General features: G+C 45.1%; 1 protein-coding gene and 2 long non-coding RNA genes across 6 annotated transcripts in view; 2 read left to right on the forward strand and 1 right to left on the reverse strand.

The window, feature by feature from the left end:
* Positions 1-1,625: 1,625 nt before the first annotated feature.
* Positions 1,626-3,238, forward strand: LOC311583008. The gene is made up of 2 exons (XR_014774349.1): positions 1,626-2,480; positions 2,525-3,238. It is a non-coding gene; the product is annotated as an uncharacterized lncRNA (long non-coding RNA).
* Positions 3,239-3,652: 414 nt separating this feature from the next.
* LOC311583005 (pro-epidermal growth factor-like) overlaps positions 3,653-27,079 on the reverse strand; it is a 122,459-nt gene continuing 99,032 nt past the window's right edge. For 3 of the 4 annotated variants that reach the window (XM_084756359.1, XM_084756358.1, XM_084756361.1), the window contains 8 exons: positions 23,417-23,533; positions 22,396-22,521; positions 18,165-18,287; positions 16,858-17,002; positions 11,702-11,869; positions 8,993-9,110; positions 6,784-6,889; positions 3,653-4,697 (listed from right to left, as the gene is read on the reverse strand). In XM_084756359.1, coding sequence (XP_084612485.1) covers positions 4,423-4,697; positions 6,784-6,889; positions 8,993-9,110; positions 11,702-11,869; positions 16,858-17,002; positions 18,165-18,287; positions 22,396-22,521; positions 23,417-23,533 — 1,178 coding nt within the window. In that variant the 3' untranslated portion in view covers positions 3,653-4,422. The remainder of the gene's footprint in view (positions 4,698-6,783; positions 6,890-8,992; positions 9,111-11,701; positions 11,870-16,857; positions 17,003-18,164; positions 18,288-22,395; positions 22,522-23,416; positions 23,534-27,079) is intronic. The other variant, XM_084756360.1, reaches the window with a different exon arrangement.
* LOC311583010 lies at positions 13,107-16,933 on the forward strand. The gene is made up of 2 exons (XR_014774350.1): positions 13,107-13,340; positions 14,161-16,933. It is a non-coding gene; the product is annotated as an uncharacterized lncRNA (long non-coding RNA).

Here is a 27,079-nt window from a genome sequence, read left to right on the forward strand (position 1 = left end):
TTGTGTTACTATTTGTGAATTTTTTTTTTCTGAAGACAACTATATCATTGGAAAATAATTTTATTTTTAATCTTAATGTACCTTAAACATCTAATCTTGCTGCTTTGGGATATTACTCTGCTGTCGGTACACTACTTAAGCCACTTAGCACAATGTTTGAATAGAAATGACAGTAGACAGAAAAGAGGGCAAAAAGACCAGGATGTCTGCTGTGAGATTTGTATCTTCTCTATACGACAGGAAAACCACACTCATGAAATCTCAGCAATATGGTTGCCTAAACAAGACCTTAGTGATAACATCAGTTGGCCTGTTAACACGATTAGGGAAATCTCACAAAGCCCCAGCTCTAGGTAGAACAAATGGCTGCTTGAGACAAGGAGAACCAGAGAGAAATGAACCCCCTCACTAGGTCTTCAGTCCTAAGTGGTCAGTCCTAAAACATACATACATAAGAGCAATGCTCAATGCTAAATGGACTCAGCTGGTTGTATTTCTATATTTATTGTGTGTGTGTGTAACGATGATAATTTAAGAAAAAGATGCCAAGTGTTTGAAAGGGATGGGAAACAGAGGAGAGGTTAAAAGGAAGATAGAGAAGTAGGAAATTATGTAAATATAGTCCATATATATGAAATTAAAAAATAAATAAATGATTGGGACACCCTTGACTCTGATCTAAGGAGATTGTCCTCAGCACTCCAGTATTAGGTAAAATGTTTGCTGGAGGTTTTAGTTGATTTCCTCCCCCACATTAGAGAAATTTACTTTTTCTATTTTCTAGGATGTTTTGTCATGAATGCACAGTGAATGCCTCTGAAAACACCTTATGCCTGTCCTACACCATGCTTTCATTTGCATTGTATTATAACTTAATAATTTACATGCTACTTTGCAATAGTCAACTGATGTTTCACTTATTACATAATTAACATTTGGTTGTGACATGCCTGTAAAACTCACCGGCCCATTCATCTTTTGCATGGACCTTTTGACCTACATTTATAATTGAGTCTGGCTCTTAATCACTAGTCCACTGAAGAAATAAAGGTTAAAACAGAGAGAGGAGTACTTCCCTTTTGGATAATTTGCATGATATAACATATGTGCATCTTGTATTATCTGATTGCATATGCTTGTTGTATCAGCCAGGGTTCGCGCAGGAAGCAAATCACAAGGTATTATATAATAGGCACTTCATTATAGAAATTAAATCTTACATAATTGCAAGGGGCACTAGGAAAGTCAGGTCTAGAGGGAGGATTTGGAGATGAGGGAGCGCCTAGTCATCTGTCAGGACCTGTGAGGCAATGGGAACCATGAGCAAGGGAAAACCATGGGACCAGCTCCCCACACTGAGTGGGCGCACGTAATAGAGTGGGTGGGAGGTTTGTGGGTGTGGTGGCAGGCCTGAGCTCGCTGGTTCTCATGGGATTAATAGGAGGAGAAGAGAGAAGCACCAAGTAAAGGACAGGAGGATGCTCGCCAGCAGCAGCGCTGTAGACCTGCCTTCCACCTCCCCTCCCCCCCACCCCCCCCACCCCCACCTCAGCCCCCCATGAACACTCTGAGAGCTAGCTGCAAGGATGTGAGAACTGGCCCTGCCCCTTGCCTGAGCAAAGTGGGAGAGCTGGGCCCGGTGGCTCAGGCACAGAAGAACTGGTGGGCTGACGAGCTTGGCTTTGACCCAGGCCTAGATCCAGGGCTCTGAGCTGGCCCACGCCAGCATCACCTCATCTCTGAATGGCTGAGTGTCTGAAGGGCCCTGTGGTGTAGAATCAAAGCTGCAGGATCTCCATGACACAGGGCAACAACAGGGGATCAGAAAGGAGTCCCAGTGAGGATCCTGTATTGAGAGTATAGCAGCAACCAGAGGCCTCAACCAGGACCAATACCTCACTATAATAAACCTTTGCAAGGAAGATGTTTGGACAAAAGGATATACTGTGAGACACATCGCAGCTTCCACAGCAAGGTGGTTTTTTGTTTGTTTGTTTGTTTGTCTTTCTTATTTTTTCTTTTCTTTTTTTTTGGGGGGGGGGGAGGCTCCAAGGATGGAGGGCAGATATGAAGAGATGGGGAATGAATGGGATCGCAGTGCATGATATGAAATTCACAAAGAGTCGATAATAATTTTACAAAAGACACGAGGGTGATGTACAGCCTAGCAGGAGACACTGTGAGGGAGTCACCGGGCACCTGCACACTTCTCAGTGACCAGCGGTGGGCAGAAGAAGCATCCAGGATGACAGCTTCCCCACCTGATCCTGGGAGCGACACTATCAGAGTGGAAAGCCTGGTGCTTTCCTGGTTGCCAGCGTAGGGCCTCCAGCTGTAGAAACCCTGTGAGTGTCCCAACAGGAAGATTACCCTGCCTCATGCAGGTCTGGACTAAAGAGCTTAGAACTGTAGAGGAAGACAGCACAGCATAAAGTCTTGCTAAAATGACAGGAGAGTTGTGTGTGTGTGTGTGTGTGTGTGTGTGTGTGTGTGTGTGTGTGTGTGTGTATGTGTGTGTGTGAAGGATTCTTATTTATTGCAGTTGGTGCTGCTATCACATTTTCAAATGGCCATACAATGATCATATATCGCATGAAAGGGCACTTTAGAACCAGTCAGTGGGGAAAACTAAACCCGCATGGATTCAACAGAACAGAGTGTGTTAAGCCTTTGCTAGGTGTTGCAGAGGGCACATTGTTCCTTTCACGTGTAGTAGGTGACAGAGGAGGTTCCCCGCCATGTACTGTGTACATCCACACTGTGAGAATTAGGAGATTAAATGTAGTCTCAAAGGGTACAAATCAAATACCTTAGAAGAAAATGCATCTTAAATATGTATTTTCAACCAAATGAGCGTGTGTCTCCTGGAGACATGGAGATGAAAGAAGGGAAGGCCGACCTCCAGGGTGACGTACTGACTGAAGGGACACACAGCACGCCTGTGCTTCAGTCTGACCACAGGCTGCTGGTGCGGCCTGGATAAACATCACAACGGCCCTGACTTCTAAGGTTTGCTCATCAGTGCAAAGCTCAAAGGAAGTGGGGACTTTCTGATTCAAACATAGTGATGTACTTTGGGGGAGACTGTGGTCTCATAGTCCATTGGCCATCCTAGGGAGGACAAAATGAAACATCTGGGCAGGTTAAGCCTACTATTTTTCTGGGGTCAGTTCGCTAATCAAAATAAAAGATGGGTCTTGGGAACATCCAGGCTCTCCATCATCAACTGAAACAAAACTGAATTTGGAAGAAAAAAAATCTAAATTGGCCAGATAAAAGTATCATACTAAGCTCCACAGACCTGAAGGCATCCCATCCTCAGAATGTCTACTCAGATGTCTACACCATGTCCACTTTGGAACCATGGGTGTTTATGCCTTTTTATTCTGATTACATAACCCAAACCCAAAGAGTTGAGGAGAAATGAGTAGTAAAGATAAGCAAGGGGACCAGTCAGCGTCTGGTCTCAATAGGCGGAAGCCCGGAACTGTCCATGAGACGTTATGTGCACCCTGTATCCTCTGTGTTACCAGCACCATGGCTGCAAGGAAGACACTCCATTAAAATCAGAGTTAGTTCAATTTTCTTTACAGTAACAAGTTTGGTGAATCAGCTCAAACTATAACCACTTCATAACATTATGATAAAATGCTGATGTTTTAGGGTGATTTTATTTAAATAATTAGAATAAATTCATGTAAATAAATCAAGCAATTTGTTTGCAATATTACATTTTAAAATAAGTAAAAAATTTCATGCAAACACCAGAATTTACCATTTTTACTGTGAAAGACTGCAAGAAGGAAAAGACAGTAATGATCAAGAAACACTGATATCTCTTAGGAAATATTTTTTAAATTAAATATTTTCATTCAAAGATTTTTATAGTATAAAAAATAAATGACCCAATTCTGAGTAAATAAGATTCTAGGAAAATACAATTATTTTCACTCATTTGTCACAATTCAGAAGGCAAAACTAGGAACATGGGCCACCCGGACAGTGAGCTAAATGGCTGGGGTATCTTAGCAATAGTTACAACGTTGCAACCATTTCATGAGATGGAGCTAAGGCTTCTGTGTAGACCATATAATTTTATTTGCAGTTGACAAGATAACATGTGATCACCTGCTTTAACCCATTTCTTCTGAGGCAACAAGAAAAAGAACCAAACAATCTATCGAAGAAGGCACAGCTTAGAACATGTGGATGTCTTGACTTTGGTTTTTACTGATTTCCTTCAGTTCTCTTTTGAAAGTCTTCAATGGGATTGCTTGAAGAAGAAGCAAAAATCACAGCTTTGTAGCTATGCAGCTATCCTCAGGGCACTGAGCACTGACTAGCCATAGAGATTGGAGGGCCAAATCTGCACTACATTATTTTTTAAAAGGAAATATCCCATCCATCAGCCTGGTTGTTCTTTCACCTTCTGTCTACGTCCAGTTTTGACTGAACTGGCTGTGTTTGATGTGGTAGATCTGGGGCCCTTTGTTGACACGATCCATTAGCTGACTGGAGAGAGCGCAGCCTCTCAGCCCCCGCAGCCAGGGGCCATTCCCTGTAGGAGGGTAAGTGGGAGTAGTTTCCCTCCACTTCCTGGGGTCCTCTGTCACTTGATGGTGGCATCCAGCAGCTTTGCCCTGTGCCCACTCCGTAGATGTGGGGCTTCTGTGTCCATGAAGTCAGATGCACTGGCCCTATTCAGAGAGGACAAGGGAGAGGACAAGAGAGAAGGATGAAAGGGGGAGGTGGAGGGAGAAGGAGAGAGGAACAGATGTTGAGGGGGAGATGGAGGCAGAAGAGGAACAGGAGGAGATGAGAAAGAGGAGGTGAGTTCGTTGTTCACAATGTCTAGAGAAAGGGGTCCTTGTAATAGCCAAGGACAGTGACTTAAAACACAAGAAACAAAGGAGGCCATTCCCAATCTATCCGGTTCCAGTTTTTCAAACTGGCACAGTCTCACTTGGTTGTGATGCTTCAAAGAGCTGAGGGTGCTTCTCCATACACCACATCAGGACCATAAATGCCTTGGCTCAAAGTTTAGATCTGAAACACATTTCCTGCCTCCTAGCATGGCGCTTCTACATAGGCCTTGCCTGTTGGTGCTGGCTGAGGACAATGAAGATGGCTCTGTGGTCAGCTACTACTACAACTCCCTCCTAACCATCCTCTGTGTGCACTTTCACTGAATGTATCTATGAGGCAGAAACATGATGGGAGCTTGGACCACTCACAGGGGAAACAGTCAGTGGCTCAAAGAAGATGGATCAACACATTCATTGTAGAGTGCACAAAAATGGAAATGTTCTAACGCAGCGGTTCTCAACCTTCCTAACGCTGTGACCCTTTCATACAGTTCCTCGTGCCGTGGTGACCCCTAACCATAAAAGTATTTTCATTGCTACTTCATAACTGTAATTTTGCTACTGTTATGAATCATAATGTAAATATGTTTCCCAATGGTCTTAGGTGTGCTCCACCTCCAAAGGGGTTGAGACCCACAGTTGAGAACCACTGTTCTAATCTACCCTGGAGTACATCCTTTTTTCTTTCTTTCTTTCTTTTTTTTTTTTTTTTTTGGTTTGGTATAATCATATTTCTGTCAAGTCTTTGAGCTTTGGATTAAGTTGCAAAATCATAGCATATGTTCCTTCTAAGCAGATTTGCTCTGATAGGAATGATGTGCTTTAGCAGCTCAAAGAGAAGAGGTAACTGTACGACATCCTTTTACTGTCTAATAGTGCTGGGCACATGACCTGACAACTATTGAAAATATTGAGTTTTAAAAGCATAGGGCAACAGTTACCATTCATAAAACATTCATTACAATTTTTATTCAATTCCATAATATGCCTTAACATACTGGTTTTGCTCAAATTAAGCAATAAATTTTTTTGTCTGAATGCAGTATTTTAGGTTACAGAGTGGAACATGTTCAAAGTGGAGATTTAGAGTGAGTTTTCCCACAATAAGACCCCCATGTTCTCTCTGTTAGAAATCGGAAGAGGGGGTGTGATGATATGTGTGACGGGAACATCAGAAAGTGTAAGTGGCACTGGCACTTAGCTGGCTTCTGCCATTAGCAAGGGAACTGTTTTTGTTGGCTCAAAGATTCCCTTTGCCTTCCCGAAGGCTTATGACACAAAAGCATGTTTAGCACTGCCCTCTGGGTTGTAAAAAGGACAACGATATCTGAGACCCAAACCCAAGAGACATATCAGAATACAAGTGCTGGCAAAAGGATCGTATCAAAGGGTATGTGGCTCCGGTGCTACCAGATTAAGTTCTAAGAGAGCTTGAGAATCTGGCTCGATTTTATGGTTCCTTTAGTGGCCTGGCTGGACTTCTCAGCCAAGAGTCTGGCTGAGGACTAGCCCAATAAGACCAGCGTACCCTGAAACCCCCAGGACAATGCCCAGAACACCCCTACCAGCACATAGCACTTGGTTTTGGAGAGGTATTTCCACCTCCAGGGGAGCCACATTCACAGCAAGTGGTAAGGGCCAATCCCAGGGGGTGGCCTGCTGTCCTATGCAGCTCTGCAGAAGGAGCTGAGTGTTGTGGACTCACCCAGAGTGATCTAGCAGACTGCAGCGTGCATGGGGATGGAGTAGACAGGTCTTTGTTTAAGAAGGAAATGCAGTCATGTGTGTTTCTCTAAGCTCCGTGGCATGCCAGTACCACCCAGTGCTCACTGTGCGTAGGCAATGCTAACGGTCTTTTTGTGACTCGATGACACTTTTTATTGGGAAACCCTGAGACGGAGGTAGAATGACTCCTCACCAGGCTGCAGGGAGGAAGGCAGGGCAGCATCCACTGCTGGGCCATTCGTGCCAACCGCAGGCAGACGCTCACTCTTGGGATCTTGGTGTTCCTCTAGGACCACAAACTGCAGAGAAGAAAAGGGTTCAGGGGTTACCGAGGTAATTCACGAGCCACCTAGATAAGCATTTACCTGTCGCGGATCACTCGCATTCAATGGAAAGTGAAAGCAGGAAGAAAGGCTATGTCAACTTGTCTTCCACTACTGGGAGATTCCGTCTTTTAAACTTTCTTTGTATTACTTCGCTATGTGCACAGGTGTTTTGACTACATGTGTGTCTGTGGATTTTGTGCATGCCTGATGCCCATGGGGACTAGAAGAGGGCACCAGATCCCCTGGAACTGGAGTTACAGAGCTGGGCCACCATATGAGTGCTGGAAATCAAATCCCAGCCCTCTGGAAGAGTAATCAGTGATCTTAACTGGTGAGCCATCTCTCCAGCCCGAGAGATTTCAGTTTTAACTGGAAACCTTATTAATTAATTCCTACAAGGGCACAAAACTGTCTTTATTAGAGAATCTGTTCTGACTCTGGAATCTTGGGTTAAGGATCCTGGATCACTGTGGGCTACTGGTTTGCTTCAAGTAGTACAAACATCCACAGACTCCCAGGTGCTGTCCATCAGGCAGACAAATAGTGCCATGTGTATGTATGTATGGGGTACCACTCTGTGTGTGTGTATGTATGTACACACATATATACGGGCTACCCCGGGTATATGTGTAAAGCTATATATAATCCATTTAAGCAAACCATCAAGGCCCTAGTGTTTAAGGTCACTAGTGAGTGTGAATAACTACTAACATAACTACTGTTTTGCAGGGATCTGCCAGCTGTTTCCTCAGGGTTGAGCAGCTTAGGAGCCACAGTGTTAAAAGGGAGGCCCAGATAACCACAACATTTCTCTTTACTCAACAATCATTTTTGTCATTGTTTGCATTGTCCAAACTGACTGCACACTTGCAATGCAGGCTGAGCAGAGCTGACTGGCCCGCACTCAGGCCAGACAGGTTAGGCATTAAAAGAAACCAAACAGAAAAAGGAAGAATAGAAGGACGCCACGCTCTGGGATACAGAACGCAGGCTGCTGAAGCCCTTCCTCGTCAATAAGTAACCAGGTGGAGGACTGCCCCACGGTTTGGACTGACCGGTTCAGAACGGAGCCCTCCACAGGAAGGACCCAGAACTCAGAATAAAAGGGCAGAGAAAAAAAATATCTCTGCACCTTATCTTTCTCATCAAGAGAAGTGTAGGGAGAGTTAGTGAGTGGAGCCAATTAGGAAATGAGCACATAAATGCTGGTGATGAACGGTGACTCAGGGGCTGTGCTTTTCTATTTCCCACAGCACTGGTTTCCCTTAGTCTCATCCTCATTAATGTTTTCTCTGTGGCGACATACTGCAGAATCAATACAGTGGCCTGGTGTAAGGGCACAGCCTCATTATTTCTGGCTCCAGTCAAGATGTGCACTGCAAATTTTCCAACCATGGGCCTCTCTGCCAGGAGCACACAGGCTCCGGGACCCTGGCTGCAATGAAAGGCAGCTGATGGGAACAGATTTGTTTCTGCTGCCTCTCCTCCGAGTTTGGGGACTCAGCTCTCCCCAGCTCCCTCTAACGTGTGCATGAGCAGTTGGTGTGGACGGCAGTTATGACAGCTGGCAGGACACAGCTCAGCGGCCCCAGCTTCTGAATGCAGCTCGGAGCCAACAAGCTGCTCACCATCACAGCGTGGACTTATGATCTTTTTTTTTTTTTTTAATTTAAAAGAGACACACATGCAGAAACCATTTCTCCTCATCTATGATTTAAATGAGATTAATTAAACTTGCGGTCTAAATCACTACAGCCATTCAAGTACAGTGCAGGTGATTTAGGAGTCCACAAAGGCATGGGGGCCTCAAAGAACTGAGCACTGCCCATAGTGGAGTCCTAAGTCACATGCTTATGTCACTCATGAAGATCTTCAGACAGCTGTACGGAAGAGAATGAGAGGTCCAGAGGTTAAAGCATTTGTCGAAGATTGGCTGGATGCTTAGGCTAAAAGATAAGTTAAGAGCAGCTAGCAGCTGGCAGATTCCAGTTTCTCTGACCATCATGAAGAAAGAGGAAAACGAGCAGTGTTTCATATCAAGCCAATTCTGGGCTTCATGAACACTGATAACATTACCCATGGTTGGGGACAAGAAGACATCCCAGCCTCACTGTTCTCAGGCCCGCTATTGGTCCTCTTTCTGTCTGACTCTTCATAGGGGTTCTTTGGGTTTTTCAACAGCTGCTTCTGAGTCCTGAGATAAAGACAAAACAAACAAACAAACAAACAAAAAACCGAGTCGATCTCAAAACAAATAAACAAAACATTCATCCTCTTCAGCAATAGCCCGGAGCAACTATTTTGTCAAATTAGATCTACAGATTGTGCATATGTCATCATCACACCGCTGAACACCTGAGGCCTGTGCTTGAAAACCCGTGTGCAGCTCTACGGGGGGCAGCACTGTTAAACAGAGAGTATGGAGACAGATGTTCACAGGGACTCATACAACTCTGGGTGCACAGCAATCATAAGAAAGAGTTCTAACAAACATTTTTGTCAAGAAATAGTTCTTATCAGTGTGTGTGTGTGTGTGTGTGTGTGTGTGTGTGTGTGTGTGTGTGTGTGTACCTGCATGGCAGTGTGCCCTTGTGTGGAGGTCAGAGGTAGACCTTGTAACGTCTTTTTTGTTTTTTGTTTTTTGTTTTTTGTTTTTTGTTTTTTGAGACAGGGTTTCTCTGTGTAGCCTTGGCTGTCCTGGACTCGCTTTGTAGACCAGGGTCTCCAGTAAGCCCAAAGCTTGCTAATTCAGCTAGACTGGCTGGTCATGAAGCCCCAGGGATCTTCCCGTTTCTATCTCCCCAGTGCTGTGGTTACAGGTGTACAGCTGTGCCCTGCTTTGTTTTGTTTTGTTTTACATAGTCGTTGATGACTTAACTTGGGTCCTTGGGCTAGTATGGCAAACACTTTACTGACTGAGCCATTTCCTGGGCCTGTTTATCATTTTTGTTATTAGGAATATGGCAGCCTGAGGCTGAGAGGCACCATAAATCAGCCATTAGCTTTCAGTCCACACACGCCGCTGCTCAGTCAGGCTTACTGATGCATACACAATGTCACAGCACTTGGGAGGCTGAGGCAAGAGAATCACGTGTTTGAGGCTAGGCTGGGCTACATAGCAACACTATGTCTTAAAAAAAAATCCAGACTTTTGTAGACTATTAATTCACATGTGCTAATACATCAAACAAACAGAAATAATTATATCATGCATTAACTTAAAATTTTCTTCTTTCTTTCTTTCTTTCCTTTCTTCTGTCTTCTCTCTCTCTCTCTCTCTCTCTCTCTCTCTCTCTCTCATCTCATTATGTAGCTCTAGCTATCCTGGAACTTACTCTGTAGATCAGGCTGGCCTCAAACTCACAAAGATCTACCTGTCTTTGCATCCTGAGTGCTAAGATTAAAGGTGTGCACCATTATGCCTGGGGAAGCTTTTGGGTTTCTTTTGTTTTTGTTTTTTTAAATACCTATCTTTTGTTTGACATTCTTTCCAGGGGGATAAACCAGTGATGACTCAACATTCTTTCTATAAGCACACAGAGAATATATATATATATATATATATATATATATATATATATATATATATATATATATCATACATAATCCAATAATAGGCTAAAAGGAGCAGTTATACTTATGGGCCATCAAATTAAAAGTTGAAGTCTCTCAGGAGGCAATGGGAACAGGTTTCAAGTGAAGATTACTGCCCATATAAAGCCATAATAACTTCAGGTAGCAATACACCAGGCCAATGGCACACTCTTCACTCAGACTAACTCTCACAAGAACTCTTGAAAGAAGTACTATGTCCTCATACCCTAGTAAAGAAAATTACTGCACACAAAAGAGGGGAGCATCTGAACAAGCACACTGATCCCAAGGCCCACCCTATTTCAGGCTACAGTATACTAGACCATAGTCTTTGGGGGACAGCACCCTAGCTGACAGGAGACAGTTGCAACCTGAGTGCTTGCTCGGCTTTGGTGGATGTGGTTGTCTGCTTATCTTCTACAAGTCACCAGGACGCTGACAGCTGGCAGGTAGGTGGCCCACAGCCAGAAAGTAAGGCACCCAAGCTGGATGATTTTGTAAAGCCCCTCCCGCCTAAATCTTGGGATCCGCTGATTCTTTTCTTAACAGCACAGACCATTATAATACTTCCTAAGCTGCCTCAACTGATGTCCGTGAGGTGTCATCCTTTTACAGGAGATGAACAGGAGCAGTGAGATGCCTGCTCCTGACTCTAAGGTGGTACTTTTAAATGAAAGGCATGCTACTGTTTCACAGTTTGAAACTATTAACCTTAAATAATTGAAAACAAAATCCAGTGACCTGAGTTCCCTTCCGAGTTAGGGAAGCTAATGAATTCCTCAACGAAAAGTAGTTTTGTGGGTAATTATCAGCAGGAAGCCATGTAAAACTATAATTATGCTGGCTGCTGTGGGCATACGATGCTAAAAGAAGAGACTGGGCTACAATGATGCATTGTGAGAAATAAGTACATCTGCTGTAAGGATGCAGCTGATGTACAAAGTCCTGGATTTGATCCCCACCATCACCAAAATGAAGGACCACAAATCTTATGCATGTACAATGACCGGGAAGGAAAAAGAGAAAGAAGCATTGGTGTTTTAGAGCAGTAAAGTCCAGGTTTGTTTGTTTGTTTGTTTTTAAAGGTTATTCCTCCTTTTATTTCACTTTAAGTTCCTCCCATGGAAGTAGGCATTCCCTGGGAAGAGCTGAGAAAAAGCGTGTCAAGCCTCATGGAAAAGAAAGGATTACCTGTAGTAGTGAGCCCCCCAGATCCCCAAGAGGAGCAGCAGGACCAGCGCCACCACACAGACAGCCACCACAGTAATGTCACGTTCCTGCCCATGGCCAGCATGGCGCAGTTCCCACCATCGCAAATCTCGGTGCTGACATCGCTCCCCGACATAGCCAACAACACAGCTGTGGATGACACACAAACAGAAGTCAACCAGAGCCCCCTGGCACCTGATATTTACAAATTCAATATGCATTGTCTCTAACCTTTCACCTCTCAGACTCAGTGTTGTGAGCCAGTGATGTCATTTGAAAGTGCCTCATATTTGACCATGTCCCCTGGAGGGGGAGACCTGGCGGCACTCAGAGGAAGGACAGCAGGTTACCAAGAAAAGACTGATACCCTATGAGTATATACAGGGGGAGGAAATCCCCCTCAGGAACAGTCATAGGGGAGGGGAATAAGGGGGAAATGGGAGGGAGGGAAGAATGGGAGGATACAAGGGATGGGATAACCATTGAGATGTAACAAGAATAAATTAATAAAAAAATTTTTAAAAAGACAGTGCTACAATTCACATATCAACACACACAACACCTCTTTTCTCTGCCTGTCCTCAGGATGTGGGGGTGGGGGTGGGGGGCTGGGGGAGGCACACATGTGGTAATTTGCATATTGTCTTTATAAGGCATCACAGAATGCCAACTACAGATAAACTCTCAGTCCTAAGGAGACACCCTTTTTAAAACCAACACAAAGCCATTCTGCCCCAACAGCCAAAAGAGATCTGGAAACAAATGTCTGGCCAGACTGCAGTGCTCAAAAGTCAAAGGAAAGAACTAGAAGGCAGAGACTCTTGCTGAACACCAGGCTGTAATAGAGTGTACTCAGGCGCTGGACAGGAAGGAGAACCTAGTCTATGGTACCAGCCCAAAGGAAAATGTAAAAACAAAAGAAACAAAACAAAAGTGACACAAGAGCTGGGTAGCTATTTTGAGGGAAAGGGCCATCTGCTTAAAAGCTCCTTACTGGCCAGTGAAACTGTAGCTATAAACATCAGAGACCAGTTTGTGCACTCTAAAGTAAGCGAGGCAATGCTGCCACCTACTGGAAATGCTTGTTTCTAGAAACCAGCACTCAGAGAAACTGCATTTTCTTCACACAGGAATTAAAAAAAAAAAAAAACTACTAAAATTCCCTTCTATTAGTCCTGGATCTAGCATCAACCCACCCACGCTGCCACTCTATTCTAAGAGGACTGGAGGGAAGAATGCACAGAAAAGACACCAGCAGCCCTGGTGGGAAGGCATGGCATGGAAAAACACTGGTGAAAGTTCCAGAAGATCTGGAGTCTCTTCCCTAATTCTACCTGTATCCCACCCTAAGAAACTCAGTTTCTGAGGAGGGACAAAAATATGACTGACATTATACCGCACAGCTTTTACTCTCTATTTTTTAACTCATTTTTTTTTTACAGGCAAAGAAACAGACTCAGCATTAAAGAATTTGCATGAGATCACACAGCTAACTACAGGCAGGTCTGACTCACATGGTTCTCAGATGTCAAAACCTACGCTGTCTACTACTCTATGTTGCTTTCAGCAGGGCTTTTCATTCTATCCACCTCTGAAAGACGAATCTTCGAGAACTCACCGTGTAAGAGATGGCAGGGCTGAGGGGGAGGCACGAAGGTTACTCGGGTTTCCTGGGGTCTATTTTAATCGCAGCTAATTTTGGTTACAGTTATTTATTGGCAATTCCTAACAGCCATGTTTTTGTTTTGTTTTGTCTTGTCTTGTCTTGTTTTGTTTTTTAACTGTTGGATGCTCAAGGGCACTACTTGCAAATCAAAGCGATCTGGCTTCTTGCATCGGTCAAATGGCCATTGGTGCTACAGAGCAAAACAGGCTGTAGCTCAGAGCTGCCAAAGCCGAGCACAGACAGTGATTTACAAGAGGGTGGGGCACAGCCATGAGTCTTTTGGGTTATCTGAATTATTAATTAGTTTGGCTGAACCAAACAAGGGTTTCCCTGGCCAAATATGTTTGAGTTTCCATGGCCAAACAATATGAAACCATTCTAGACCAAGTTAGGGTAAAGCAGCCATTAAAATGAGTCAGGAGCATTCTCCAACCCAACCTGTCCTCAAGAAACCACACAGCCCTGCCATAGTGGGTGCTGCTTTGAAAAAGGTGTGTCAGGAGGATGCTTGGCCAAAGGTAAACCAGAAAGAATTAAGACCTCTTTTGAGCTCTAGAGTTGGAACATCGCATGAGTCCAGGCCAGTGCAGTTATAGGGAACCAGTGGGTGTGGATGCCTCAGGTCTCACTTCCTGCATCATGCTCCTGGGCTGTGCATCTGGACCAGTGGGTATGGATGCTTCAGGCCTCACTCCCTGCATCATGCTCCTGGGCTGTGCATCTGGACCAGTGGGTGTGGATGCTTCAAGTCTCACTCCCTGCATCATATTCCTAGGCCTGCATCTGGACCAGTGGGTGTGGATGTTTCAGGCCTCACTCCCTGCATCATACTCCTAGGCTGTGCATCTGGACCAGTGGGTATGGATGCTTCAGGCCTCACTCCCTGCATCATGCTCCTGGGCTGTGCATCTGGACCAGTGGGTGTGGATGCTTCGTGCCCTACTCCCTGCATCATGCTCCTGCGCTCTGCATCTGGACCAGTGGGTGTGGATGCTTCAGTCCTCGCTCCCTGCATTATGTTCCTGGGCTTTGCATCTTGCTCCATGCCAGGCAGAGCCCTAAGAAGCTGCTCTGCAGAAGGAGAGTGGGGTGTCCCTGATAAAGCTGCACTGACAGGTACTCCCTGGGGTGGTTACTGCAGAATCAATAAGATGTAAGGGGAGTTGACAGGACAAACAGAGGGGAGCACCAAAAACTTGTTAAGCCACATTTTTATTAAATCAACTCAAAATAAAGCTATCCTCCAATGACTGTGAACACTGGTGATTTTAAACATCGCTTTTGGTTAAAGGTCCTTCAATGTGAGCGACATCTTCAATTTTGAACTATTTATTTAAGACAGGGTCCCCTGTGACCCAGGCTGGCCTTGAATTAACTATGAGGCCAAGAATGACCTAGAACTCCAGATTTTTTTTTTACCTATCACTGCCTCCCAAGTGATGGGATTAGACGTGTGCTCCCATGCCTCTGCCCAGCTCCGGCTTAACTGTCAGTTTGTAGTAACTTGTGTTTAAAACATAACCAAAGAAAGACGATAAGGCATGTTGATGAATCAGTAGAATCATCAGATTAAAAGGAAAACTGCGTTACTGCAATGCACAGTAGCCCACTGCACTACTGCAATGCACAGTAGCCCTTTAGTATCCTTCATATTGCAGCACTGGTCTGGGGACCTAAAGCTAGTAACCACAAGGAAATAAACCGTAGACAATCAACGAGACATTCAGTTTTGTAATGTGGTGGTTGGTAGAAGATGACAAAGTGTGTAGATTAAAAACAATTTGATGGCTAACATTAACTATTAATTATAAGTTAACTATTGTAAGTTAAAAGCATCTTGAGTTCGAAAATCACAGTGGGTAAATATGAACTCGAACACAGAGGTCTACTAGAACCGACTAATATTTCTAAACACTTCCACAATTTTTGTCAGGCTGACATGATTTTTTTAAATGTAAGATTGTATACTTGGTCAAAGGATATAGTAGCTTCTTTCTTCCTCTAATAATTTAGACTCTTTTCATTATTATGAACAAAAATCACCAAATTGTTTAAGCCCATAACATCTGCCCTGGGCGGTCACAGGTCCAGCCATGGGAGACCTATGGATCTTTGCACATCTATACATCCCTTTACATTGCTTTGACCATATGAAATTAGTTAAAAGTAGAATACAGTGCTGAGTTAAATACTGCCTACTTGGGTTTGTGTGTGCATGGACATATGTGTGTAGATGTGCACGTAAGTGCACATGGGGACCACAAGTTGGCATCAGGTATCTTCCTCCTTTGTTCTCCACCTCTTAAAAACATTACTTATTTCTTTGTGTGTATACATGTATGGGTGCACAGACGCCACAGTGCAGGTGTGCAGGGCAGAGGACAGCTTGCATGAGTGTGTCCTCTCCTCTGCTTCCACCATGTGGGTCTCAGGGACTGAACTCAGGTCCTGGACTTGGTGGGGAGGGTATCTATCCAAGAAGCCTACTGGCCAGACCTTCCAGTTAGCGACACAGTCTGCCACTGAACCTGGAGCTCACTAATCCGGCAAGCACAGGGATCCTCCAGTCTCTACCTCTCCAGGGCTGGGGTAACAGCTTTCATTGTCCCACTTGGCTTTTTATATGGGAGGTAGAGATCCAAACGCAGGATCTCTCTCTTTGATGTAAGCACTTTACTGACGCATGCTTACCCCCTAGCCCGACATGGAGACTTTATACACAGGAAAGGTGCTCTGGGTGAGTTCCATGGGAGTATCTCAGAGTTCTAGGCCTTCAGAATCTTTCCAGGTCAAAATCTTCCCTACCATACTGCTCAGGAGAGCTAGAAGGGAGCAAACAGCAGCTTCATCCCTCCACCGATGTTGCCAAGACAACAATGAAAAAATGGACCATTAGGAAGAAAAGCAAATTTTGAGGCTGGGGGAAAGAGTTTTAAACATCAGAGAAAAAGTCCAGTGTGAATATAGGTACAAAGTTTTGAGGGTTTTTTTTTTTTTTGGTTTTATTTTGTTTTTTGTTTTTTATAAATCTAGAATCTGGCTGAAACTAAGTTGGTTTTAGTAAATTTCCCACAGATCTGTCTTCTTCATGTTGACTTAGGAACTGAGTTTCTAGACTATGTTCATCAAATTATTTAAGTAAAAATAAAATTATTACTTCCTATAGAAAAATCTTTGAGAAGGGTGGTGGTGGCTTACAACCTTAATCCCAGCACTTAGGAGGCAGAGGCAGGCAGATCTCTGTGAGTTTGAGGACAGCCTGGTCTACAGAGCAAGTTCTAGGACAGCCAAGGCTACACAGAGAAATCCTGTCTTAAAAGCAAACACAAAAAGAAGAAGGAAGGAGGAGGAGGAGGAGGAAAGGAGGAGGAGAAAAACCTCCTCTGTATCTTATCTGTATTAATTTTACAAGCTTCCTGAAAGACATGGACCACAAAGTCATCTTGGGCCATCAGAAAGACACATGGCTTACTTGCATGCGTAGCTGTCCAGTGCTTCAACATACATGCACACACCACCATGGAGGCAGTATCCATCATGTGATGCTGGGCATCCTGGGTAGCTGTTTCTGACCAAATGGTGGCCATCTTCCCCAAGGATAGAGGGTGAAGTAGAGCCTGGAATAGTCAAAGACATTGCTTTTGTTTTCAGTTTCTGTGAACAACTTGTGACGTGGTCTCTTGACAACAGTGGAGGCATCAGGACTGTAAGTCTCTCCCTCCTAACTGAGCCTGTCTCAGCCACCAGGAGCTAACCCCTTCTTTCTCTGGGGCTATCAGATAGAAAGCATACTGGAGGCCAAGAGAGAGTAGACGATCTGAAATCTGAGGCGTACAACTGAGGTCTTTGTGTGGCTCATAAGCTACCCAGCAACACAGAGCTCACTGCCCCCAAATCCAGGGAGTCACAAACATTTGTCCCACAAAATGCTTTCTTCAAAGACTGACTTAACTTTTAGGGGGAACCCCTCAGACATGAGACTGTCGCAGTTGATGGGAAGAAAGTGTTTGCACAAAGGAGGTCAGCCAAAGCGCAAAGCTGCCTCGGTTTTGAATGGTGCCCTATTCCTCAAAAGGGAAGGCACTGGGGCTTGCAACTGACTAAGATAAGTTTTTTAAGCTGCCCTTCAAATTCATGGAAACCCCCCTGCCTCAGTCTCCCGCCTCCTGGGATTGCAGGCACCAGCCACTACACCCATCTTCAATACCTTTTAAGCAGAGAAAATTATCTGAGGGGGAATAAAAAAAACCACAAATAAAACCAACCAACCAACAACAACAACAACAACAACACCCAATTCACTATAAAACCCAGAGATCAAGCAAGGAAGAACTTCCCTGAAGATATTTTCTGTCTGCGGGGCTGAGAAGACAAGAGCCCCTATCGTGGCTGCCAGGGCCAATATGGTGGACGAAGCAAAAGTCAGTAGTTGTGACTGACTGTTTTAAAAGAAACAAAAGCTGGTTGGGTTGCTAATTCACCTCAAGACATGCTGACTTATAAAAAAAAAAAAGCAATTTAAAAATCACTGAAAGTAAGCTGGGAATGGTGGTGCACACCATTAATTCCAGCACCCAGGAGGCAGACACAGGCTGATTTTTGAGATCAAGGCCATACTGGTATACAGAGCAATTTCCAGGACAGAGAAACCCTGTCTCAAAGAATCAACAACAACAAAAGTCCTTGAAAGTGACTCTTCTCCCATCACTGCCCTACGCACACTACAGAACCTGTTCTGGGCAATATGGTGGGGTTGGTCTGGACCACCCATCCACTTACCAGGACAAGCCAGTCCAGGTGCAGAAGGGCGGCCTGCGCAGGTGCAGTTGTAGCCTCCCTCCGTGTTGGTGCAGTTGGCATTCTCGCCGCAGCTGTGCGCCCCCTGCTGGCACTCATCAATATCTGTCCCAGGAGTAAGTGAGAAGAGCAAGGGGGTGCAGAGAAGGGAACAGGGTTATGGATCCAGGTTACAGAACAGGTGTCTAGAAAGGTTTCTCCACCTGTGTGGTGCTGCCTGTTCAGGGCCCTATGCATGTTAGGGGATACTGTCATAAATGCTAGAAATAAAGACCACTGTGTCCATGGCTGCACACCTACTCAGGGATCCTAGGCTCCTGACAGGATTTCCCTCTGCTTGGAAGGAAAGACTTCAGGATGTCTCCAGGCCAGAGATCAGTAAAGCAACTCCAGCAAACAGCATTTCATATCCTAAAACTCAGACCTCACTTTTGCAACTAGATGGTCACCCTTTGACATAAATGCCACATCAAGTTAGGCATTGTGACACACGCCTTTAATCCCAGTACTAGGGAGGCAGACAGATCTCTGTGAGTTCAAGGCCAGCCCAGTGTACAGAGTGAGTTCCAGGAGAGCCAGGGCTATGCAGAGAAAAACCCTGTTTCAACTCCCCAACACACACACACACACACACAAGAAGGCATATCAAATACAACACTTTCCTAAACCTAAGTATGAACCATATACATAAATACATATACTTTGGCCCTGCTGCCAGCCTGTGTCCTTCTAAGAGGTTACTGCCCTAATGGTTAGGTCCTCTCATTATCTGCCCTAAGTTACCTTAGGCAGAGCTGCCTCACTATAGCCCAGCATCTCTTATCTCCTCCGGGCCACTCCCAAACACCAGAGCGTCACCTGCTCCCTAGACTTGCCCTGTGAGTGTCTGGGGCTCTTTAAATGCATCTCATCTTCTAGTCTATATAGTGTTGTCAGTTCAAAGTACAAGCATGACTTAGTATGCAAGCTGAAATGGAAACATCTAAAACACTGACCACATAGTAAAATGTTAATATTTTGGCTATACTAGAGCACATGAGATGTACTATTGAATTAATATCAGCTGTTTCCTTTTCATTTTCATAAAATAGCAGCTAGAAAGCTTAAGAGGGCTGATGGAGGAAAGCAAAACAGCAGTAGCTGCCCCGAGACTCCATCTTCCATCTTCATCTGCTAACAGTAGGGGCTGGAATTCCTCTCTACACAGTCAGACCTTGACAACCTACCTCCCAGCGGAGTGATCTGAGACGGGCGTTGTAAGGAGCTAACTAAGGTTACAGAGAACAGAAGGAGGGTGCCCTGCTGGAAGTGTCTTATCAGATGAAGGAGCACCAGGGTTTCTGCCACACCACAGCGGAGACTGTGAGGATGTAGCGAGGAAGTGGCTTCCGTAAGCCAGAAGTGGCTCGCTCACCAGACCACGCCAGCACTTGCGCGTAGTAGGGCTGAAGGCCTGGAGCTGTGGGAGAGCAAGTTTCTGAGACAGGAACCACCCTGCCTGTGTACTGCGCTGCTCCATGGCTCACACACAACCTGTACTTAGCACCATTCCCCACTCCCCAGGTACATGATTTGCTCACAGCTGGAAACTCCCCACCCTTTCACACTGCTGCTTAATTGATATTTATTCCTTCTCCACAGTCCCTCCCAGATGACACTTCCTTCAGGGAGTCTTGCCTAAGACCTCAAGCGGATTCTCCTCCCACCCCTCAGCTTCATTGCCGGGCGCCTGTCTCTGTCTCTTGTCAAAGCTGTGTTTCGTTTAGACCGTGGTCTATTAGCAAACAAGAACCGCCTGCCTCATCTTGACATCCCTCACTTCCTAGGGCCTTTGCGCCTCATGGAGACTAAGGGAATTGAACCGCTGTCCTGAATGGATCAAGGTAATGTCTGCTCTCTGTGTTCTATAGTTCCCAATTCTTTCTTTTTCTGGAAGCTCTGAGGTTGAGTTTCCACCTCACACATGCTACACAAGCACTCTACCGCTGACCACACCTCCAAGCCTTGACACAAACAAAGGAAGCCAGAATTCCTGCTGGAACCTCAAGTTAGACAGCCTCTCACGGTTTTGGTCGTGAGCCTCCCCTTTAACAGCTGAACCATCATCACTCCACGCTGGGTGGTGGTGGTGGCAGTGCATGCCTTTTAGCCCAGCACTCAGAAGGCAGAGGCAGACAGATCTCTGTGAGTTCCAGGCCAGCCTGGTCTACAGAGTGATTCCAGGACAGTCAAAGCTACACAAAGAAACAAACAAGAAAAAAAAAAAAAAAAGGAAAAGAAAAAGAAACCTTTGCTCAACTTAAGAGACTTCACTCAATCTAAAGCAAAACAAACAAACAAACAAGCAAAAAAACCAACAATGTACTGTTGAAACACTTCCTTTAATTTTTTTTTTTTTGTGTGTGTGTGTGTATATGTACTTGTGGAGGTCAAAGGACAGCTTACAGAAGTTGCTTCTTTTCTACCTTAACGTGGGTTGTAGGGATTGAACTCAGGCCACTGGGCTTGGCAGCAAGCATTTTTACCCACCAACCTGTCTTACAAGCCCAACAATACTTTTCTATAAAATGTATGTGCCAGGCATAGCTTAATGGCAATCACCTCCTGTGCTGGCTTATTTTATGTCAACTTTACGCAGGCTAAAGTCATCTGAGAGGAGAGAACCATGATTGGCAACAAACCCAACAATCCATAGCTCTGGCTGAGGCAAGCCTGGAGAGCATTTTCTTAACTGGTGATGGAGGTGTGAGACCAGCCCACTGTGGGTGGTGCCAAGCGTGGGCTGGTGGTGCTGAGTTCTAAAGGAAAGCAGGCTGAGCAAGGATGAGAGCAAAGCAGTACGCTGGACCCTTGCACAGCCTCCGCATCAGCTCCTACCTCCAGGTTCCTGCCCTGACTTCCTCAGTGATGGACTCATCTGCAACTGTAAACCGCAATAAAGCTTTTCCTCCTCAAGTTGCTTTGGTTAAGGTGTTTCATCACAGCACTAGTAACCGATGTTAAGATATCTATCCTCAAATATGCACTTACACACACACCACATACCACACACACACACACACACACACACACACACACACACACACGGCCAGAGAAAGACACATACTGAGGTACAAGGGTAGAAACCACTATGGTCCTGAAGACCTCATGGAACCGGGCAGGGTAGGGCTGTGATACCCTCTGGCATATTTGATACTAGGAGGCAGGCTAGAAAGAGTGTAAGTCTCTGAGAAAACATACCTTCTTCTCCCTTCAAAAGAAATGAAATATGAAGTCTGTTTGCCCAAAATATCTGAGCCTGCTTAATTAGTGCAGTGACATTTTCCTGACCGACTGCCAAATATGCGCTTACAAGTGTGTTTTCAGATGTCTCTGGCCTACACAGACCTAAATCTGATGAAGTCTGGCTTAAGCCAACCAGATCCACAAACGGATAGTCATGGCCTTCCCGTGTGAGGAAAAACACTGCCGTTTGAGTTTATTGGGGGCATCTGCCCTTCACTGTTTGTTTTCGGAAGGAAAAGAAAAGCACAGAAGAGGAGCTGGAAAAGCAGCTACGCACTGCACTAGGTGAGGGTGGCCCAGGGCAGGCCTCCACTTGTGCAGTGATACTGGGCCCCCCGGCACCTGGGGCAGCAGAAAACATCCCCAGAGTGCACTCCCAGCCCACGGCCCCACCCAGCCCTTGGCGCAGGAGGATGGTTATGAGAAGGCTTTCAATGAAATGTCAGTGCTGGGAGTTGTCACCCACCGAACTGTCAAGCACCCGACGCCTGCCTCGGAGCCACCCACCAGTTTCTTTATGCACACAATGATCCCCGACACGTTCGCAGCAGCTCTGCAGCTCCCCAAAGTCTGGTTGCGGTGACAGAGTGATAAAGAAGTGCTGGCCACATGTCCGCGGGTGGCATCCAACACTGAACACTGATGGGCTTCCACTCCCCAAGCCCCAGAGAATGAACTAAAAATGGCCAAGAGGTGGAATTACCTCAGCCCCTTAGCTTGTGCAACTACAGCCGAGAGATGGTTTCCTAAGACCTAAACTGCACCTATCTGCACAGGTCACACAACTTCTCTTTTATTCTTGACATGTGCTTCACTATAATCACATCCTGCCTTCTCTCGGCCCACAGCAGCCACACCTTATGATGACTTTACTTTAGCTAGCCTCCTCCTCCTCCTCCCTTGTCCACCGGCACCTGTGCTCTCTCACCAAGACAGTGGATCCCATCTCCTTCGTAGCCTCCTGAGCACCTGCAGACATAGCCACCTTCCGTGTTGACGCACTTGGATGAGGTGGGAGGACAGGTTGAGCTGCCCAGTTCACATTCATCTACATCTGTGGGGGGGGGGGGAAGAAAAAAACATGGACGCTTGAAATGTTTCTCAACCTGTGGGTCCCGACCCACACAGGGCCACACATCAGGCATCCTGTATAGTTATATTATGGTTCATAACAGTAGCAAGATTACAGTTAATGAAGTCGCAGCAGAATAATTGTATGGTTGGGGGTCACCACAACATGAGAAATTGTGTTGAAGGGGTGCAACATTAGGAAGGTTGAGAACCATTAGCTTAGGCAATCCTGGAAATAAATAACAGGAACAGTAAAGGAGCCTAAGCCTCTGTGCAGCCAATCACTCAGCTGCTAACAGGTATGCTAACCCTACATGGTGGGTTTGAAGTTCACTTCTCAATTAATTTTTATAAGTTCCCACCTGGCCAAACAGCCAAGTGCGTGTAAGTAAACGACTTTCTGCCGGGTTTTCAGAATACAAGGATGCCATTTTCCAGGTAATCATTAACTTACAGTTGGAAGCTAGCAATATATAATAGAAATCTATCCATCATAACCTACGTGCTCCACTGAAACATATACACCAGGCTTCTCGGAGGAAAACGTTCTATTTTTTGTGATGCTGTAAGTTTGACTTGAGCTCAAATTCATGTTTCTCTTAGTGTCAGCCCCTTTTTTTGCATAACTTTAATACAATACCGGTATAATATGAGGTAATGCTATATGTAAATATGCTTAGATATCTCATTTCCTATGCATACAATCCGATTTTTTATTTTTTAATTTCTTTTTTAATTCTATTTTTTCTAACATCAAATATTTTCCTTAAATCTACAGATAACTTAAATCCTTGTGAAGGTTTTTTAGTTAGTAAAAGTAAAAAGAACGCTTGTGGTTCAGCATCGCTCAAATCTGTGTATTTGGCCTTCGCTCTTACCAGAACACAGGTTTCCATCCCCAGCAAATCCTCTCAAACACTGACACACAGCAGTCTCTCCCTCTGAGACACAGCGAGCGTGGCTGCCACACCCCTCGGGGCCACAGTCATCTTGATCTAGAAACAGTGAGAACCGCATGCAGTTATTTCCAGTCTCCCGAGGAGAAAAGTGGACCTCACTGTGCTGGACAGAACACCCCAACGCCTCCTTCCTGAAGGCTGTGTGTGGGCTAGCCGCCAGACAGAAAGAACTGGTTACGTCTGTCCACCGTGTGTGCTTTACTGGAGGTAGAAGACTTAACACGCTGCTCGCACGTGCTGCACAGCCCTCAGCTGCCTTTCTGTGTGTGTGTGTGCTTGCGAGTGCTGCTTTGCTTTGCCTTGCTGATTGTGGTTTTGTTCTGCTCTGGCTTTCTGACAAGGTCTTGGTAATTACCAACTAACACGAGAGCCTCCAGCCTCCTGCTCTCACATGCTAAGGGAAACCTCGATCTTAAAGAACCATTTGCTGTCCAGAGGGCGCTGTGTGGGCTTGTTTACGAGTATTTTAAAACATGCACGCTTGTGAACTCCTCATAGTGCCTAAAATAGACTCCAATCTCAAAATGATTTTACTCAAAAGTTTCCAGCCATTGTGACGTACTTCTGCTTCTCCTGAAGCATACAGACTTGTATGTAGTAAGCAGAGCTGTTTACGACAAAGAGATTGACTCACCGAGAGATTTATTATCAATTAACTAACATCATGCTTCATATCTAAGAGGATATATGTCACGGCGTGTGCTTATTATCAAGATTTATGCGCTGACTTGTAAGCCTCCTGGCATTTCTGCACAGTCACGAACCATACAAGTCGAACGCTGTAAAGGGATCACTGCATTTCATACTCCATTGACATGCACACGCCCGGGGGGGACAGAGCTGCATGTCAACCCACAGACGAGCAAGGTTTTTTGTTGTTGTTGTTTCTTGCTTTTCTGCCGTAACTACTTGTGCATATAACATTCTCCACACGCCACCCACCACCTCCCTTTCTGGGTTGGAGTATCGGGCATCCCACAGCAGTCTATACCCTATGTGCTTTAACTCTATTGGTCACCGGTCAGTTTGTCCACAGTATACGGGAGAGCTGGACAGAGCCTTCAGAGCTTGTTTGTAAATAAAAGATTACACATTCTAAGCTGGGTTCCAATCCCACGTTGTTTTGTTTTGTTGACTTTTCAAAACAGGGTTTCACTGTGTAGCCCTGGCTGTACTGGAACTCACTCGGTAGACCAGGATGGCCTCGAACTCACAGAGATTCATCTGCCTCTGCCTCTGTGGATGCTGGGATTAAAGGCATGCACCACCACTGCCTGGTGGTAAGTGTGATTTTATGATTCATATGCTTAGCTATTTAACCAAGATTTCCTGGGTGAACTCCTGCCTTTCATGCTTGCTTAGTCACCCTCTGTCACTCACAACTCAGGATGGGTACATTCCAGTATTTAGCTCCCAAATCACAGGCTGCTGGGACTAGGGGTGGACGATACCCACTCACAGCAAGTGCTGGAAACCACTACACAATTATCCTATATTAGAATATGAGTCGGGCCCTTACCTCTCTCCTCCCTCTACCTGTTCTACCCTCTTACATTTTCTCTCTCTTCTCTCTCTCTGGAGCACCCTCCCCCCTTTCTCCACCCCCCCCCCACCCATGCTCATTTAATAAACTCCTCTACAACATTCAAAAAAAAAAAGAATATGATTCAGGACTCTTGCAAACCTTGAGTCAGCTTTGTATGATGGAAAGCAACAACTACACAGCAGGAGGCACGGGCTACCATCAGGGTTCACCCTGTGGACACGGGAGCAATGCTCACCTTCTCTATATTATGAGCAAGGATTTCTGATAGGGGTACTGCTTTCCCTGAGTGGTGTTGGAATCCAAAGAAAAAGGAACTGTTTAAAAAGTCCCCTGCAGCCGGGCATGGTGCTGCACGCCTTTAATCCCAGCACTCAGCGAGGCAGAGGCAGGTGGATCTCTGTGAGTTTGAGGCCAGCCTGGTCTACAAAGTGAGTCCAGGACAGCCAAGGCTACACAGAGAAACTTTGTCTCAAAACAACAACAATAACAACAAAAAAATCTCTGCAAATTAGAATTTACTACGCATATCGAAATAAAAATGATAAGCAAGGGTATACTCAGGGCTGCAGACTTGGCTAAGAGCACCTGCTGTTCTTTCAGAGGACCACAGTTCAATTCCCAGCACCTACATGGCTGCACATCAACATCTGTAACTCCAGGCTCAGGAGATCTGACAGTACCAGGCACCCATGTGGTACACAGACATACATGCATGCAAAGCGCCCAGATACATAAATAATTATAAAGAATGGCATATTGGTGTCTCAATAATTAGGATTGAGGGTGTAGCCCAGTGGGCCTGACATGGGCTCAGCCTTGGGGTGGAGTACCAGCACTTACAAAACAAAGCCCCAAATACCAGAAGAAACTCTGGGAACTAAACTGTAAAAATAAAATTCACTCCAAAGTAGCTAATGTGTACCCGGGTCCTACTGAGTGATAAAAAAAATACAGCAACGCAGGATGCAAAGAAAGACTCCACTGCCTTGCATGGCCTTCGAAGGCCAAGTGAATACAGAGCCAATCACGGACTGACTAGTCTATAAGTCTATACAAATCTTTGGTTGCATCATCACTCCTTGGCCCCCAACAGCCATCCGTGTACTCCTTGTCATGTGTGTTCATCTGGCAATCTCTCTTAAGTGTGGCAGAACATGCTCTCGGCCTGTGTAGATCCCTAGTGAGTCTGAGAAGGTGCCTCTAGCTGCTGATTGATAATGATTTGTTTAATTAGACTACCGGTTCTCACAGTAAGCCATGGCAATGTAGGTTAAGGCTGTTTTTAGCATGTTCTGGTATCCCCTGCACTTAGTACAGTGTATGACCAAAAATCAGCCAGATAAATCTATTTTCAAGATGACAAGATTTTCTGGGACTTTTTTACTTTACCAGGAACTGGTTATATGGTCATACTTTCTTTTTTAAAAGTTCAAATATTTATTTTTGTATGTTTATATATTCGTGTGTGTGCATGTGTAGGTATGTGGAAGCCAGAAGTCAAAGTTGGCCTTCTTCCCCAACCATTTCCTACCTGATTACTCTTTCAGCAAATGTCTCTTGGTATACGTGAGCTCGCTAATTCAAACTGGCTGGCTAGCAAGCCCCAGGGATCTTCCTGTACCCACATTCCCGACACTTGGATTACAAGTGCAAGCTGCCATGCCTTTTTTACTCTGTATAACAGCCCTAGCTGTCCTGGAACTCGCTTTGCTGACCAGGCTGGCCTTGAACTCATACTGCGGAGAAGGCGAGTGCTGGGATTAAAGGCGTGTGCCATGGGTTCTGGGGATGCCAACTCAGGTCCTTATGTCTGTGTAGCGAGCACTTTACCAACTGAGTCATCTCTCCAGTCCTCAAATGATTATAATTTTCAAACTCCTTAGTCACATCACTAAGAATACCCTCAGTCTAAGTTTTTACATCTATAAAATAATGGGATACAACATGAATCAAAACTGTGAAATACAACTAAAACATGGTAAGTGTGAAAAGTTCATACAGACATTAATGATCATCATTCCTAAAAAGATGAACTT

Source organism: Acomys minous (assembly GCF_964271855.1).
Source record: "Acomys minous genome assembly, chromosome: 14".
In the NCBI taxonomy this organism is placed as follows: Eukaryota; Metazoa; Chordata; class Mammalia; order Rodentia; family Muridae; genus Acomys; species Acomys minous.